Source organism: Salvelinus alpinus, chromosome 11 (assembly GCF_045679555.1).
Source record: "Salvelinus alpinus chromosome 11, SLU_Salpinus.1, whole genome shotgun sequence".
NCBI classification, from domain to species: domain Eukaryota; kingdom Metazoa; phylum Chordata; class Actinopteri; order Salmoniformes; family Salmonidae; genus Salvelinus; species Salvelinus alpinus.
This window is the reverse complement of record NC_092096.1, coordinates 8229792-8249741: the sequence shown is the minus strand read 5'-3', so window position 1 is coordinate 8249741 and position 19950 is coordinate 8229792. Positions and strand designations below refer to the sequence as shown.

The window sequence follows — 19950 nt, the reverse complement described above, 5'->3', positions numbered from 1 at the left end:
CGTAACAGTCTGTGAAACAGTACGGTGTGAAGGTGAACTACAATCATTCGTCAGCTAAAGGGGGCTTGTCTACCCAAACAATTTGGGGGGGTCAAATTTAAAGCAGAAATGTGTTTTGGTGCTTGTGTGAAAATCAAAAGAAGTCTTTCTGATGTTGTTGGGTTTAAAACTCCCATCATGCTCTCTGTCTGTTTAGCGTTGCTCAGGGCCTTAGGACAGGAGTGTGTCTGATGTTGTTGGGTTTAAAACTCCCATCATGCTCTCTGTCTGTTTAGCGTTGCTCAGGGCCTTAGGACAGGAGTGTGTCTGATGTTGTTGGGTTTAAAACTCCCATCATGCTCTCTGTCTGTTTAGCGTTGCTCAGGGCCTTAGGACAGGAGTGTGTCTGATGTTGTTGGATTTAAAACTCCCATCAGGCTCTCTGTCTGTTTAGCGTTGCTCAGGGCCTTAGGACAGGAGTGTGTCTGATGTTGTTGGATTTAAAACTCATATCTACCTGTCTCCTCACTCAAACTACATATCTACCTGTCTCCTCATTCAAACTACATATCTACCTGTCTCCTCATTCAAACTACATATCTACCTGTCTCCTCATTAAAACTACATATCTACCTGTCTCCTCATTCAAACTACATATCTACCCGTCTCCTCATTCAAACTACATATATAACTGTCTCCTCATTCAAACTACAAATCTACCTGTCTCCTCATTAAAACTACATATCTACCTGTCTCCTCATTAAAACTACATATCTACCTGTCTCCTCATTCAAACTACATATCTACCCGTCTCCTCATTCAAACTACATATATAACTGTCTCCTCATTCAAACTACATATCTACCTGTCTCCTCATTCAAACTACATATCTGTCTCCTCATTCAAACTACATAGCTGTCTCCTCATTCAAACTAGAAATCTGTCTCCTCATTCAAACTACAAATCTGTCTCCTCATTCAAACTACAAATCTGTCTCCTCATTCAAACTACAAATCTGTCTCCTCATTCAAACTACAAATCTGTCTCCTCATTCAAACTACAAATCTGTCTCCTCATTCAAACTACAAATCTGTCTCCTCATTCAAACTACAAATCAATAACTTCATTAGGTGGAGAAAAGGAGAATGCAGTAACCAGGCAGACAGGTTCATGTTGGGTGTTCCCTTGCTTCTTCCCCATGGGGGGGGCTCTCTTCATAACACAACACACCCCTGGATAAACATTTATCTAACGTTTCAAAAGCGACTCAAACCCAAGTCTGTCGGACAGTCGTTGCGGTTTGTTTTGACTAACGAAAGCCGACCGTACTCAAAGACAGACTACGCCAAATGACATCTCCATCTGAGAGGGGATTTACAGTGTGTGTGTGTGTGTGTGTGTGTGTGTGTGTGTGTGTGTGTGTGTGTGTGTGTGTGGCAGGGATAGGAGTGGAGAAGACAGGGAGATTCCTCCACAAAGCACATGATCATTTGTGATGGCTCTAACATCTCTTCATACACTCAGGGTCTTAGCTAGTCTCCAGGCCATCGCCTCCCCACCACACACACACACACACACACACACACACACACACACACACACACACACACACACACACACACACACACACACACACACACACACACACACACACACAGTAACCCCTTAATTGAATCCATTTTAGAATACGGCTGTAATGTAACAAAATGTGTAAAAAGTCAAGGGGTCTGAATCCTTTTCCAAATGCCCTGTACGTGTGCTTATGTGTTGGTTTAGTTGCCGAGACTGAGAGGTCCTTGTGTACAGTAGGGATGCATCCCAAATAGAACCCTAGTCCCTTTATAGTGCACTACTTTTGACTAGGGCCCTATGGGGGGGAATAGGGTGCCATTTGGGACGTAGCCTAGGTGAGACAAGGATTGGAAGCAACAACATACATGATAAGAGCTGTGAGGACAACTGTTCTCAGTGCTGACAGACAGACAGACAGACAGACAGACAGACAGACAGACAGACAGACAGACAGACAGACAGTCAGGCAGACACAGACAGACAGACTGTCAGACAGACAGACAGACTGTCAGACAGAGAGAGAGACAGACTGTCAGACAGACAGACAGACTGTCAGACAGACACAGACAGACTATCAGACAGACAGACAGACTGTCAGACAGAGAGAGAGACAGACTGTCAGACAGACAGGGCATACAACCCACTGGGCATAGATGTCAATTCAACGTCTATTCCGCGTTAATTCAACGTAATTTCATTGAAATGACGTGGAAACAGCGTTGACTCAACCAGGCGTGTGTCCAGTGAGAATCCTTCATGTCACCTACCTGAGCTGGCTTTTGGACCACCTGCTTTGGCTGCAAAGAGGAAAGAGAGAGAGAGAGAGAAGAGGGTTAACATTCATCCTGTATCAATGACTTCTAGAGAACATCATACATGCCTGTTTAATACACTTGGAAAGTGGAGACGTCGTAGAAAGTAAACGTCACTGAAGACACTCTGCTGTTTTTGGAGACGGAGTCGTGTTCGCTGATTTACTAACAAACAATAAGTGAATTGTTTCATTTCATTTAGACAAGTTGCTTAGGCTGGCTAGCTAAAACGGATTAAAGTTGGTTAGAAACCCTTTAAACTATTTTGCTAGCAACCATAATGCTGCCGTAGGAGGAGGAAGAGGAGGGGGGGATGAATAACAACGCTCAGATTGTGTCTCCTAGGACAGGAAGTATCTGTAAGACCAGGGCTGGACAGGAAGTATCTGTAAGGCCAGGGCTGGACAGGAAGTATCTGTAAGACCAGGGCTGGACAGGAAGTATCTGTAAGACCAGGGCTGGACAGGAAGTATCTGTAAGACCAGGGCTGGACAGGAAGTATCTGTAAGGCCAGGGCTGGACAGGAAGTATCTGTAAGACCAGGGCTGGACAGGAAGTATCTGTAAGACCAGGACTGGACAGGAAGTATCTGTAAGACCAGGACTGGACAGGAAGTATCTGTAAGACCAGGACTGGACAGGAAGTATCTGTAAGACCAGGACTGGACAGGAAGTATCTGTAAGACCAGGACTGGACAGGAAGTATCTGTAAGACCAGGACTGGACAGGAAGTATCTGTAAGACCAGGGCTGGACAGGAAGTATCTGTAAGCCAAGCGTACTGTACACACACACACACATACATTCCATGCCCCCCTGGATGGGGATGGTTGTGAACAGCTGGTGAGTTCTGTGCTGGATGCCAGCGGACGGTGTGTGTGTGTGTGTGTGTGTGTGTGTGTGTGTGTGTGTGTGTGTGTGTGTGTGTGTGTGTGTGTGTGTGTGTGTGTGTGTGTGTGTGTGTGTGTGTGTGTGTGTAATAGTAACACGGTAAACGTCAACACTGGATGGGGTCGGGACCGAGGTCAACACTGGATGGGGTCGGGACCGAGGTCAACACCGGATGGGGTCGGGACCGAGGCCAACACTGGATGGGGTCGGGACCGAGGTCAACACCGGATGGGGTCGGGACCGAGGTCAACACCGGATGGGGTCGGGACCGAGGTCAACACCGGATGGGGTCGGGACCGAGGTCAACACCGGATGGGGTCGGGACCGAGGTCAACACCGGATGGGGTCGGGACCGAGGTCAACACCGGATGGGGTCGGGACCGAGGTCAACACCGGATGGGGTCGGGACCGAGGTCAACACCGGATGGGGTCGGGACCGAGGTCAACACAGCTACACTAACAGGATACACCCCTACACCCTATTCCCTAGTGCACTACTTTAGACCAAGGCCCTATGGGACCCTATTCCCTAGTGCACTACTTTAGACCAAGGCCCTATGGAACCCTATTCCCTATGTAGTGCACTACTTTAGACCAAGGCCCTATGGGACCCTATTCCCTAGTGCACTACTTTAGACCAAGGCCCTATGGAACCCTATTCCCTATATAGTGCACTACTTTAGACCAAGGCCCTATGGGACCCTATTCCCTATGTAGTGCACTACTTCTGACCAGAGCTGTTGTGTCCAGATTCCACTCTATTCCCTATATAGTGCACTACTTTAGATCAAGGCCCTATGGAACCCTATTCCCTATATAGTGCACTACTTTAGACCAAGGCCCTATGGAACCCTATTCCCTATATAGTGCACTACTTTAGACCAAGTCCCTATGGAACCCTATTCCCTATGTAGTGCACTACTTCTGACCAGAGCATGAAGTGGATCTGTTTAGAACGCCTGCCGTGTTTGTCACAGCTTCTCTAGAGACAAAACGGTCGGCACGGCTGTGGAGGGAGGTTATAATGGCAGACAAATCCATTCATTTAATACCTAGATCGTGACGCTTGCCATCCGCCCCCCCCCCCGCCTCTGTTAACTATAAAACCCTTTAAAATACGTCACAGGAAACAACCCACTGACTGATGCTGCTGCAGCAACAATAAACTGACCTTTTATCAAAAACAAATGGCAGGATCCCTTTCTAGTGCACTCCTTTTGACCAGGGCTGTTCTGTCACAAATGGTCCCCTGATCCCTTTCTAGTGCACTCCTTTTGACCAGGGCTGTTCTGTCCCAAATGGCCCCCTGATCCCTTTCTAGTGCACTCCTTTTGACCAGGACTGTTCTGTCCCAAATGGCCCCCTGATCCCTTTCTAGTGCACTCCTTTTGACCAGGACTGTTCTGTCCCAAATGGTCCCCTGATCCCTTTCTAGTGCACTCCTTTTGACCAGGGCTATTCTGTCCCAAATGGTCCCCTGATCCCTTTCTAGTGCACTCCTTTTGACCAGGGCTGCTCTGTCCCAAATGGCCCCCTGATCCCTTTCTAGTGCACTCCTTTTGACCAGGACTGTTCTGTCCCAAATGGTCCCCTGATCCCTTTCTAGTGCACTCCTTTTGACCAGGGCTATTCTGTCCCAAATGGTCCCCTGATCCCTTTCTAGTGCACTCCTTTTGACCAGGGCTGCTCTGTCCCAAATGGCTCCCTGATCCCTTTCTAGTGCACTCCTTTTGACCAGGGCTGTTCTGTCGCAAATGGCCCCCTGATCCCTCTCTAGTGCACTCCTTTTGACCAGGGCTGATCTGTCCCAAATGGTCCCCTGATCCCTTTCTAGTGCACTCCTTTTGACCAGGGCTGCTCTGTCCCAAATGGCAGGATCCATTTCTAGTGCACTCCTTTTGACCAGGGCTATTCTGTCCCAAATGGCCCCCTGATCCCTTTCTAGTGCACTCCTTTTGACCAGGGCTGTTCTGTCACAAATGGTCCCCTGATCCCTTTCTAGTGCACTCCTTTTGACCAGGGCTGTTCTGTCACAAATGGCCCCTGATCCCTCTCTAGTGCACTCCTTTTGACCAGGGCTGTTCTGTCACAAATGGCTCCCCGATCCCTCTCTAGTGCACTCCTTTTGACCAGGGCTGTTCTGTCCCAAATGGTCCCCCGATCCCTTTATAGTGCACTCCTTTTGACCAGGGCTGTTCTGTCCCAAATGGCACCCCGGTCCCTTTATAGTGCACTCCTTTTGACCAGGGCTGTTCTGTCCCAAATGGTCCCCTGATCCCTTTCTAGTGCACTCCTTTTGACCAGGGCTGTTCTGTCCCAAATGGTCCCCTGATCCCTTTCTAGTGCACTCCTTTTGACCAGGGCTGTTCTGTCCCAAATGGTCCCCTGATCCCTTTCTAGTGCACTCCTTTTGACCAGGGCTGTTCTGTCACAAATGGCCCCTGATCCCTTTCTAGTGCACTCCTTTTGACCAGGGCTGTTCTGTCACAAATGGCCCCCTGATCCCTTTCTAGTGCACTCCCTTTGACCAGGGCTGCTCTGTCCCAAATGGCTCCCTGATCCCTTTCTAGTGCACTCCTTTTGACCAGGGCTGTTCTGTCCCAAATGGCTCCCTGATCCCTTTCTAGTGCACTCCTTTTGACCAGGGCTGCTCTGTCACAAATGGTCCCCTGATCCCTTTCTAGTGCACTCCTTTTGACCAGGGCCTATGGGGAAATAGGATAACCCTTCACCACTGACTATTCCGGCAGGTTCTTTAACAACGGCAGCACAAAGCTCAGTCTGAAGGACGACGTTGGTGACGTAAAACATTCCAACTGTATTTATTCAAACGTGACGCAAACTTTTACAGAGTTGCTTCACAGAACACAAAGATCGGATGATTCATTGACTGGGTAGAATAACGGACTTTTCAGTACAGGGTTAGTTTAGGTTTGAGTCATATCATTAAATCAACTTATAAAACAGTTCATAACAACAAAATTCATTATCTATAGGAGGTAGTTATACCCTGCCTTCCAAAGTTAAAGGGACGACCTTCGTTCTCCATCATTGTGCATCTAGGATGAAACATTCCACAATATGCCAGAGTTGTAACCATATTCCTTTAAGCACAGAAGTCTCTCTCTCTCTCCCTCTTCTCTCTCTCTCTCTCTCTCTCTCTCTCTCTCCCCCTCTCCCCCTCTCCCCCTCTCTGTCTGTCTGTCTCTCTCTCTCTCTCCTTCATTCATAGGTAACTATTCCCTCCCTCATTCATAGGTAACTATTATCTCCCTCATTCATAGGTAACTATTCTCTCTCTCATTCATAGGTAACTATTCTCTCTCTCATTCATAGGTAACTATTATCTCTCTCTCATAGGTAACTATTCTCTCCCTCATTCATAGGTAACTATTCTCTCTCTCATTCATAGGTAACTATTATCTCCCTCATTCATAGGTAACTATTCTCTCCCGCATTCATAGGTAACTATTCTCTCCCTCATTCATAGGTAACTATTATCTCTCTCTCATAGGTAACTATTATCTCTCTCTCATAGGTAACTATTATCTCTCTCTCATAGGTAACTATTATCTCCCTCATTCATAGGTAACTATTATCTCCCTCCTTCATAGGTAACTATTCTCTCCCTCATTCATAGGTAACTATTATCTCCCTCATTCATAGGTAACTATTCTCTCCCTCATTCATAGGTAACTATTATCTCCCTCATTCATAGGTAACTATTATCTCTCTCCCTCATTCATAGGTAACTATTCTCTCCCTCATTCATAGGTAACTATTCCCTCCCTCATTCATAGGTAACTATTATCTCCCTCATTCATAGGTAACTATTCTCTCCCTCATTCATAGGTAACTATTATCTCTCTCTCTCATAGGTAACTATTCTCTCCCTCATTCATAGGTAACTATTCTCTCTCTCATTCATAGGTAACTATTATCTCTCTCTCATAGGTAACTATTATCTCCCTCATTCATAGGTAACTATTCTCTCCCTCATTCATAGGTAACTATTCTCTCTCTCATTCATAGGTAACTATTATCTCTCTCTCATAGGTAACTATTATCTCCCTCATTCATAGGTAACTATTCTCTCCCTCATTCATAGGTAACTATTCTCTCTCTCATTCATAGGTAACTATTCTCTCCCTCATTCATAGGTAACTATTCTCTCCCTCATTCATAGGTAACTATTCTCTCTCTCATTCAGGCCAAATAATTCAATCTTGGTTTCATCAGACCAGAGAATCAGACCAGAGATGGTTGTCTTTCTGGAAGGTTCTCCCATCTCCACAGAGGAACTCTGGAACTCTGTCGGAGCGACCATCGGGTTCTTGGTCACCTCCATGACCAAGTCCTTCTCCCCCGATTGCTCAGTTTGGCCGGGCAGCCAGCTCTAGGAAGAGTCTTGGTGGTTTCAAACTTCTTTAATTTAAGAATGATGGAGGCCACTGTGTTCTTAGGGACCTTCAACGCTTTAGAAATGTTTTGGTACCCTTCCCAAGATCTGTGCCTCGACACAATCCTGTCTATGTACAATTCCTTCGACCTTCTGTTTTAAATGTTTGTTTCTTTTTGCAAAAATGTAAAAATAAATCTGTTTTTGCTTCGTCATTATGGGGTATTGTGTGTAGATTGATGAGGATTTTTATTTTATTTAGTCCATTTTAGAACAAGGCTGTAACGGAACAAAATGTGGAAAAAGTCAAGGGATCTGAATATTTTCCGAATGCACTGTATGTAACCGTAATAATTTAATAACAAACTCAGACCTTGTATATTCCAGGATGAGACAGTAAAAGCTTTGTGTTCCATAGTGCCTAGTGTTGCTTTCGTTTGGTTTAGACTCGGACCGTTACTAGGTAACAGTCTGAGCTAACCCCCCCCTCCCCGATCCTACTAAACTACCCAGGTAATAGTCTTCCTCTAATCAAAGTCAGACATGTCTCCCACTGAACCAACCACCTTTCAGGTGATATACACCCAGACCAACGTTCAGACAGGTCAGACAAATTATCTTCACTCTCTAGCCTCCCTTTAAGGCTACAGTCTGCTTCTAGAAAAGAACTGAGGTAACCTCGGTAAAGAACCTACGGTAAAGGACCTACGGTAAAGAACCTACGGTAAAGGACCTACGGTAAAGGACCATACGGTAAAGGACCTACGGTAAAGGACCTACGGTAAAGAACCTACGGTAAAGGACCTACGGTAAAGGACCTACGGTAAAGGACCTACGGTAAAGAACCTACGGTAAAGAACCTACGGTAAAGGACCTACGGTAAAGAACCTACGGTAAAGGACCTACGGTAAAGAACCTACGGTAAAGGACCTACGGTAAAGGACCTACGGTAAAGAACCTACGGTAAAGGACCTACGGTAAAGAACCTACGGTAAAGGACCTACGGTAAAGGACCTACGGTAAAGAACCTACGGTAAAGGACCCACGGTAAAGGACCCACGGTAAAGGACCTACGGTAAAGAACCTACGGTAAAGAACCTACGGTAAAGGACCTACGGTAAAGAACCTCGATAAAGAACCTACGGTAAAGGACCTACGGTAAAGGACCTACGGTAAAGAACCTACGGTAAAGAACCTACGGTAAAGAACCTACGGTAAAGGACCTACGGTAAAGGACCTCGGTAAAGGACCTACGGTAAAGGACCTACGGTAAAGGACCTCGGTAAAGAACCTACGGTAAAGAACCTACGGTAAAGAACCTACGGTAAAGGACCTACGGTAAAGGACCTACGGTAAAGGACCTACGGTAAAGAACCTCGATAAAGAACCTACGGTAAAGGACCTACGGTAAAGGACCTACGGTAAAGGACCCACGGTAAAGGACCTACGGTAAAGAACCTACGGTAAAGGACCTACGGTAAAGGACCTACGGTAAAGGACCTACGGTAAAGAACCTACGGTAAAGGACCTACGGTAAAGAACCTACGGTAAAGGACCTACGGTAAAGACCCTACGGTAAAGAACCTACGGTAAAGGACCTACGGTAAAGAACCTACGGTAAAGGACCTACGGTAAAGAACCTACGGTAAAGGACCTACGGTAAAGACCCTACGGTAAAGGACCTACGGTAAAGGACCTACGGTAAAGACCCTACGGTAAAGGACCTACGGTAAAGGACCTACGGTAAAGACCCTACGGTAAAGGACCTACGGTAAAGACCCTACGGTAAAGGACCTACGGTAAAGGACCTACGGTAAAGACCCTACGGTAAAGAACCTACGGTAAAGACCCTACGGTAAAGGACATACGGTAAAGGACCTACGGTAAAGGACCTACGGTAAATGACCTACGGTAAAGGACCTACGGTAAAGGACCTACGGTAAAGAACCTACGGTAAAGAACCTACGGTAAAGGACCTACGGTAAAGAACCTACGGTAAAGGACCTACGGTAAAGAACCTATGGTAAAGGACCTACGGTAAAGAACCTACGGTAAAGAACCTACGGTAAAGAACCTACGGTAAAGAACCTACGGTAAAGGACCTACGGTAAAGAACCTACGGTAAAGGACCTACGGTAAAGGACCTACGGTAAAGGACCTACGGTAAAGAACCTCGATAAAGAACCTACGGTAAAGGACCTACGGCAAAGGACCTACGGGAAAGGACCTACGGCAAAGAACCTACGGTAAAGAACCTACGGTAAAGGACCTACGGTAAAGAACCTACGGTAAAGGACCTACGGTAAAGGACCTACGGTAAAGAACCTACGGTAAAGAACCTACGGTAAAGGACCTACGGTAAAGAACCTCGATAAAGAACCTACGGTAAAGGACCTACGGTAAAGGACCTACGGTAAAGGACCCACGGTAAAGGACCCACGGTAAAGAACCTACGGTAAAGGACCTACGGTAAAGGACCTACGGTAAAGAACCTACGGTAAAGGACCTACGGTAAAGGACCTACGGTAAAGGACCTCGGTAAAGAACCTACGGTAAAGAACCTACGGTAAAGGACCTACGGTAAAGGACCTCGGTAAAGGACCTACGGTAAAGGACCTACGGTAAAGGACCTCGGTAAAGAACCTACGGTAAAGAACCTACGGTAAAGGACCTACGGTAAAGGACCTACGGTAAAGAACCTCGATAAAGAACCTACGGTAAAGGACCTACGGTAAAGGACCTACGGTAAAGGACCCACGGTAAAGGACCTACGGTAAAGAATCTACGGTAAAGGACCTACGGTAAAGGACCTACGGTAAAGGACCTACGGTAAAGGACCTCGGTAAAGAACCTACGGTAAAGAACCTACGGTAAAGAACCTACGGTAAAGGACCTACGGTAAAGGACCTCGGTAAAGGACCTACGGTAAAGGACCTACGGTAAAGAACCTACGGTAAAGGACCTACGGTAAAGGACCTACGTAAAGGACCTACGGTAAAGAACCTACGGTAAAGAACCTACGGTAAAGGACCTACGGTAAAGAATCTACGGTAAAGAACCTCGGTAAAGAACCTACGGTAAAGGACCTACGGTAAAGGACCTACGGTAAAGACCCTACGGTAAAGGACCTACGGTAAAGGACCTACGGTAAAGAACCTCGGTAAAGGACCTACGGTAAAGGACCTACGGTAAAGGACCTACGGTAAAGAACCTACGGTAAAGGACCTACGGTAAAGGACCTACGGTAAAGAACCTACGGTAAAGGACCTACGGTAAAGAACCTCGGTAAAGGACCTACGGTAAAGAACCTACGGTAAAGGACCTACGGTAAAGAACCTACGGTAAAGGACCTACGGTAAAGGACCTACGGTAAAGAACCTACGGTAAAGAACCTACGGTAAAGGACCTACGGTAAAGAACCTACGGTAAAGGACCTACGGTAAATTACCTACGGTAAAGACCCTACGGTAAAGGACCTACGGTAAAGAACCTACGGTAAAGGACCTACGGTAAAGGACCTACGGTAAAGAACCTACGGTAAAGGACCTACGGTAAAGAACCTACGGTAAAGGACCTACGGTAAAGGACCTACGGTAAAGAACCTAGGTAAAGGACCTACGGTAAAGGACCTACGGTAAAGAACCTACGGTAAAGAACCTACGGTTAAGGACCTACGGTAAAGAACCTACGGTAAAGAACCTACGGTAAAGGACCTACGTAAAGAACCTACGGTAAAGGACCTACGGTAAAGAACCTACGGTAAAGGACCTACGGTAAAGAACCTACGGTAAAGAACCTACGGTAAAGGACCTACGGTAAAGAACCTACGGTAAAGGACCTACGGTAAAGGACCTACGGTAAAGAACCTACGGTAAAGGACGTACGGTAAAGGACCTACGGTAAAGGACCTACGGTAAAGGACCTACGGTAAAGAACCTACGGTAAAGAACCTACGGTAAAGGACCTACGGTAAAGGACCTACGGTAAAGGGTCGCACACTGCCGCACCGCATGTGGATCTCCCGCTCATCTACTGATCGTTCAGCGCGCTGTTGATGCCCGACTGACGACGTTTTCTCGCAATTCCACATGTAAAATTGGTTTGCACTCGGCTCACAAATTATAGCCGGCACTCTGTTCAGAGGTGCTAAGTACTCTCAGGAGACAAATGCTATTGGTGCGTGTGTCCGAACCTCGAAAGGGTTTCTTTGGCTGTCCTCGTAGGAGTACCCTTTAAGGAACCCTTTTGAGTTCCAGAACCCTTTTGGATTCCATGTAGTCTAGAACACTTGCCACAGAGTGCATTTTATCTGGAACCCAAAAGAGATCTTCAAAGGGTTCTCCTATGATGATAGCCAAAGTACCCTTTCGGAACCCTTTTGAGTTCCAGAACCATTTTGGATTCCATGTAGTCTAGAACACTTGCCACGGAGTGCATTTTACCTGGAACCCAAAAGAGATCTTCAAAAGGTTCTCCTATGATGATAGCCAAAGTACCCTTTCGGGAACCCTTTTGAGTTCCAGAACCAGTTTGGATTCCATGTACTGTAGAACAACGCCACAGAGTGTTTGACCTTTTTATCAGAGTGTACTGGGAGTTAAAGAAATAGACATCTCTGGTTTGGGTCACAGGGTCCATCCAAAATGGCACCCAGTTCCCTGTATAGTAGGACAGCCAGAGGCTAGTGTCTATATAGTTCACTAGATGTGATGGAAATAGGGTGTTATTTGGGATACAGCCAGAGGGTAGCCACAGGGTCACGGTGTGTGTGATCTCTATCTTTAATGGTGTGAGTTTAAACACTAACGATGCTGAGAGAAACCTGCTGATTCTGTTGTATACTCCGTTACTATGTTACTGAGGGGCCGTCACGGAACACACGTGCACCACAGGAGGCACCTTTAACTGGGGAGGACGGGCTCGTGGTAATAGCTGGAGCGGAATCAGTGGAACGGTATCAAATACATCAAACGCATCAAACACATGATGCCATAAAAGAAAGATGGCGTCGGGGAGAATGGCTGCCGTTTGTTTGGCTCTTAACCAACCGTGCTATTTTGTTTGTTTTTTCGCATTGTTTGTAACTAATTGTGTACTTAATGGTGCTGCTACCGTCTCTTATGACCGAAAAGAGCTTCTGGACATCAGAACAGCGATTACTCACCTCAAATTGGACAAATAATGTTTCTTTAATGAGTCGGACGGGAAGGATATACTCCAAACACACGAACAGGCCCTCATCCCCGTCATTCACAAGAGAAAGAAACAGAGGTTTCACGGAAAGAGATCGGGGTGCATTGTGAGGATCAGGCAACGAGTGGCTAATCTGACTTTTGCCATCTGTACTGTTAGCCAACGTTCAATCGCTGGAAAATAAATGGGACGAACTGAGAGCACGTATTTCCTACCAATGGAACAGCAGCCTCTGGTAAGACACGGGGTGGTGGCCTATGTGTATTTGTAAACAACAGCTGGTGCACGATATCTAAGGAAGTCTCAAGGTTTTGCTCACCTGAGGTAGAGTATCTCATGATAAGCTGTAGACCACACTGTCTACCGAGAGAGTTTTCATCTGTATTTTTCGTAGCTGTTTACATACCACCACAGACCGATACTGGCACTAAAACCACACTCAATGAGCTGTATACCGCTATAAGCAAACAGGAAAACACTCACCCAGAGGCGGCGCTCCTAGTGGCCGGGGACTTTAATGCAGGGAAACTTAAATCAGTTTTACCTCATTTCTAGCAGCATGTTAAATGTGCAACGAGAGGGAAAACAAACTCCAGACCACCTTTACTCCACACACAGAGACACGTACAAAGCTCTCCCTCGCCCTCCATTTGGCAAATCTGACCATAATTCTATCCTCCTGATTCATATTTACAAGCAAAAATTAAAGCAGGAAGCACCAGTGACTCGGGTCTATAAAAAAGTGGTCAGATGAAGCAGATGCTAAGCTACAGGACTGTTTTGCTATCACAGACTGGAACATGTTCTGGGATTCCTCCGATGGCATTGAGGAGTACACCACATCAGTCACTGGCTTCATCAATAAGTGCATCGATGACGTCATCCCAAGAGTGACTGTACGTCCATACACCAACCAGAAGCCATGGATTACAGGCAACATTCGCACTGAGCTAAATGGTAGAGCTGCCGCTTTCAAGGAGCGGGACTCTAACCTGGAAGCTTATAAGAAATCCCGCTATGCCCTCCGACTAACCATCAAACAGGCAAAGCATCAATACAGGACTAAGATCGAATCGTACTACACCGGCTCCGACGTTCGTCTTATGTGGCAGGGCTTGCAAACCATTACAGCCACGAGCCTACCAGACGAGCTGAATAACTTCTATGCTCGCTTCGAGGCAAGTAACACTAAAACATGAATGAGAGCATCAGCTGTTCTGGACGACTGTGTGATCAAGCTCTCCGCAGCCGATGTGAGTAAGACCTTTAAACAGATCAACATTCACAAGGTCGCAGGGCCAGACGGATTACCAGGACTAGTACTCAGAGCATGCATTGACCAACTGGCAAGTGTCTTCACTGACATTTTCAACCTCTCCCTGTCTGAGTCTGTAATACCAACATGTTTCAAGCAGACCACCATAGTCCCTGTGCCCAAGAACACTAAGGTAACCTGCCTAAATGACTACCGACCCGTAGCACTCACATCTGTAGCAATGAAGTGCTTTGAAAGGCTGGTCATGGCTCACATCAACACCATCATCCCAGAAACCCTAGACCCACTCCAATTTGCATATCACCCCAACATTAACAGATGATGCAATCTTTACTGCACTTCACACTGCCCTTTCACAACTTGACAAAAGGAACATCTATGTAAGAGAAAAATAACTTCAAATTCCTTATATTATGCAAAACAGACAGCCACATTTTCTAGTATTTTTTAAATTTATTTACAGAAAGCCAGGGGTGCGCTCCAACAACCAGACATCATTTACAAACGAAGCAAGCGTGTTTAGTGAGTGCGCCAGATCAGAGGCAGCAGGGATGACTAGGGATGTTCTCCTGATAAGTGTGTGAATTAGACCATTTTCCTGTCCTGTACTTTTGGGTGTCAGGGAGAACGAATGGAGTAAAAAGTACATAATTTGCTTTAGGAACGTAGTAAAGTAAAAGACTACCTGGTCTAACAGAGGACTACCTGGTCTAACAGAACACTACCTGGTCTAATAGAACACTACCTGGTCTAACAGAACACTACCTGGTCTAACAGAACACTACCTGGTCTAATAGAACACTACCTGGTCTAACAGAACACTACCTGGTCTAACAGAACACTACCTGGTCTAATAGAACACTACCTGGTCTAATAGAACACTACCTAGTCTAACAGAACACTACCTGGTCTAACAGAACACTACCTGGTCTAACAGAACACTACCTGGTCTAATAGAACACTACCTGGTCTAATAGAACACTACCTGGTCTAATAGAACACTACCTGGTCTAACAGAACACTACCTGGTCTAACAGAACATTACCTGGTCTAACAGAACACTACCTGGTCTAACAGAACATTACCTGGTCTAACAGAACATTACCTGGTCTAACAGAACACTACCTGGTCTAATAGAACACTACCTGGTCTAATAGAACACTACCTGGTCTAATAGAACACTACCTGGTCTAATAGAACACTACCTGGTCTAATAGAACACTACCTGGTCTAACAGAACACTACCTGGTCTAATAGAACACTACCTGGTCTAATAGAACACTACCTGGTCTAACAGAACATTACCTGGTCTAACAGAACACTACCTGGTCTAATAGAACACTACCTGGTCTAATAGAACACTACCTGGTCTAACAGAACACTACCTGGTCTAACAGAACACTACCGGGTCTAATAGAACACTACCTGGTCTAACAGAACACTACCTGGTCTAACAGAACACTACCTGGTCTAATAGAACACTACCTGGTCTAACAGAACACTACCTGGTCTAATAGAACACTACCTGGTCTAACAGAACACTACCTGGTCTAATAGAACACTACCTGGTCTAACAGAACACTACCTGGTCTAATAGAACACTACCTGGTCTAACAGAACACTACCTGGTCTAACAGAACACTACCTGGTCTAATAGAACACTACCTGGTCTAACAGAACACTACCTGGTCTAATAGAACACTACCTGGTCTAACAGAACACTACCTGGTCTAACAGAACACTACCTGGTCTAATAGAACACTACCTGGTCTAATAGAACACTACCTGGTCTAACAGAACACTACCTGGTCTAACAGAACACTACCTGGTCTAACAGAACACTACCTGGTCTAACAGAACACTACCTGGTCTAATAGAACACTACCTGGTCTAATAGAACACTACCTGGTCTAACAGAACACTACCTGGTCTAATAGAACACTACCTGGTCTAACAGAACACTACCTGGTCTAATAGAACACTACCTGGTCTAACAGAACACTACCAGGTCTAACAGAACACTACCTGGTCTAACAGAACACTACCTGGTCTAACAGAACACTACCTGGTCTAATAGAACACTACCTGGTCTAACAGAACACTATCTGGTCTAACAGAACACTACCTGGTCTAACAGAACACTACCTGGTCTAACAGAACACTACCTGGTCTAATAGAACACTACCTGGTCTAATAGAACACTACCTGGTCTAATAGAACACTACCTGGTCTAACAGAACATTACCTGGTCTAACAGAACATTACCTGGTCTAACAGAACATTACCTGGTCTAACAGAACACTACCTGGTCTAATAGAACACTACCTGGTCTAATAGAACACTACCTGGTCTAACAGAACACTACCTGGTCTAACAGAACACTACCTGGTCTAACAGAACACTACCTGGTCTAATAGAACACTACCTGGTCTAATAGAACACTACCTGGTCTAATAGAACACTACCTGGTCTAACAGAACACTACCTGGTCTAATAGAACACTACCTGGTCTAATAGAACACTACCTGGTCTAACAGAACACTACCTGGTCTAATAGAACACTACCTGGTCTAACAGAACACTACCTGGTCTAACAGAACACTACCTGGTCTAATAGAACACTACCTGGTCTAACAGAACACTACCTGGTCTAACAGAACACTACCTGGTCTAACAGAACACTACCTGGTCTAACAGAACACTACCTGGTCTAACAGAACACTACCTGGTCTAATAGAACACTACCTGGTCTAACAGAACACTACCTGGTCTAATAGAACACTACCTGGTCTAATAGAACACTACCTGGTCTAATAGAACACTACCTGGTCTAACAGAACACTACCTGGTCTAATAGAACACTACCTGGTCTAATAGAACACTACCTGGTCTAACAGAACACTACCTGGTCTAATAGAACACTACCTGGTCTAATAGAACACTACCTGGTCTAACAGAACACTACCAGGTCTAACAGAACACTACCTGGTCTAACAGAACACTACCTGGTCTAACAGAACACTACCTGGTCTAATAGAACACTACCTGGTCTAACAGAACACTATCTGGTCTAACAGAACACTACCTGGTCTAACAGAACACTACCTGGTCTAATAGAACACTACCTGGTCTAATAGAACACTACCTGGTCTAATAGAACACTACCTGGTCTAACAGAACATTACCTGGTCTAACAGAACATTACCTGGTCTAACAGAACATTACCTGGTCTAACAGAACACTACCTGGTCTAATAGAACACTACCTGGTCTAATAGAACACTACCTGGTCTAACAGAACACTACCTGGTCTAATAGAACACTACCTGGTCTAACAGAACACTACCTGGTCTAACAGAACACTACCTGGTCTAATAGAACACTACCTGGTCTAACAGAACACTACCTGGTCTAACAGAACACTACCTGGTCTAATAGAACACTACCTGGTCTAACAGAACACTACCTGGTCTAACAGAACACTACCTGGTCTAACAGAACACTACCTGGTCTAACAGAACACTACCTGGTCTAACAGAACACTACCTGGTCTAATAGAACACTACCTGGTCTAACAGAACACTACCTGGTCTAATAGAACACTACCTGGTCTAATAGAACACTACCTGGTCTAATAGAACACTACCTGGTCTAACAGAACACTACCTGGTCTAATAGAACACTACCTGGTCTAATAGAACACTACCTGGTCTAACAGAACACTACCTGGTCTAATAGAACACTACCTGGTCTAACAGAACACTACCTGGTCTAATAGAACACTACCTGGTCTAACAGAACACTACCTGGTCTAATAGAACACTACCTGGTCTAACAGAACACTACCAGGTCTAACAGAACACTACCTGGTCTAACAGAACACTACCTGGTCTAACAGAACACTACCTGGTCTAATAGAACACTACCTGGTCTAACAGAACACTATCTGGTCTAACAGAACACTACCTGGTCTAACAGAACACTACCTGGTCTAATAGAACACTACCTGGTCTAATAGAACACTACCTGGTCTAATAGAACACTACCTGGTCTAACAGAACATTACCTGGTCTAACAGAACATTACCTGGTCTAACAGAACATTACCTGGTCTAACAGAACACTACCTGGTCTAATAGAACACTACCTGGTCTAATAGAACACTACCTGGTCTAACAGAACACTACCTGGTCTAATAGAACACTACCTGGTCTAACAGAACACTACCTGGTCTAACAGAACACTACCTGGTCTAATAGAACACTACCTGGTCTAACAGAACACTACCTGGTCTAACAGAACACTACCTGGTCTAATAGAACACTACCTGGTCTAACAGAACACTACCTGGTCTAACAGAACACTACCTGGTCTAACAGAACACTACCTGGTCTAACAGAACACTACCTGGTCTAACAGAACACTACCTGGTCTAATAGAACACTACCTGGTCTAACAGAACACTACCTGGTCTAATAGAACACTACCTGGTCTAATAGAACACTACCTGGTCTAATAGAACACTACCTGGTCTAACAGAACACTACCTGGTCTAATAGAACACTACCTGGTCTAATAGAACACTACCTGGTCTAACAGAACACTACCTGGTCTAATAGAACACTACCTGGTCTAACAGAACACTACCTGGTCTAATAGAACACTACCTGGTCTAACAGAACACTACCAGGTCTAACAGAACACTACCTGGTCTAACAGAACACTACCTGGTCTAACAGAACACTACCTGGTCTAATAGAACACTACCTGGTCTAACAGAACACTATCTGGTCTAACAGAACACTACCTGGTCTAACAGAACACTACCTGGTCTAATAGAACACTACCTGGTCTAATAGAACACTACCTGGTCTAATAGAACACTACCTGGTCTAACAGAACATTACCTGGTCTAACAGAACATTACCTGGTCTAACAGAACATTACCTGGTCTAACAGAACACTACCTGGTCTAATAGAACACTACCTGGTCTAATAGAACACTACCTGGTCTAACAGAACACTACCTGGTCTAACAGAACACTACCTGGTCTAACAGAACACTACCTGGTCTAACAGAACACTACCTGGTCTAATAGAACACCACCTGGTCTAATAGAACACTACCTGGTCTAATAGAACACTACCTGGTCTAACAGAACACTACCTGGTCTAATAGAACACTACCTGGTCTAATAGAACACTACCTGGTCTAACAGAACACTACCTGGTCTAATAGAACACTACCTGGTCTAACAGAACACTACCTGGTCTAACAGAACACTACCTGGTCTAATAGAACACTACCTGGTCTAACAGAACACTACCTGGTCTAACAGAACACTACCTGGTCTAACAGAACACTACCTGGTCTAACAGAACACTACCTGGTCTAACAGAACACTACCTGGTCTAATAGAACACTACCTGGTCTAACAGAACACTACCTGGTCTAATAGAACACTACCTGGTCTAATAGAACACTACCTGGTCTAATAGAACACTACCTGGTCTAACAGAACACTACCTGGTCTAATAGAACACTACCTGGTCTAATAGAACACTACCTGGTCTAACAGAACACTACCTGGTCTAATAGAACACTACCTGGTCTAACAGAACACTACCTGGTCTAATAGAACACTACCTGGTCTAACAGAACACTACCAGGTCTAACAGAACACTACCTGGTCTAACAGAACACTACCTGGTCTAACAGAACACTACCTGGTCTAATAGAACACTACCTGGTCTAACAGAACACTATCTGGTCTAACAGAACACTACCTGGTCTAACAGAACACTACCTGGTCTAATAGAACACTACCTGGT

At 45.3% G+C, this 19950-nt stretch overlaps 1 protein-coding gene across 1 annotated transcript in view; it reads right to left on the bottom strand.

Annotated features, from left to right (window-relative positions):
- hmga2 (high mobility group AT-hook 2) overlaps positions 1-19950 on the bottom strand; it is a 112056-nt gene that overhangs the window by 11927 nt on the left and 80179 nt on the right. The window contains exon 4 of the mRNA XM_071331645.1: positions 2319-2348. Within this exon, the coding sequence (XP_071187746.1) occupies positions 2319-2348 (30 nt within the window). The remainder of the gene's footprint in view (positions 1-2318; positions 2349-19950) is intronic.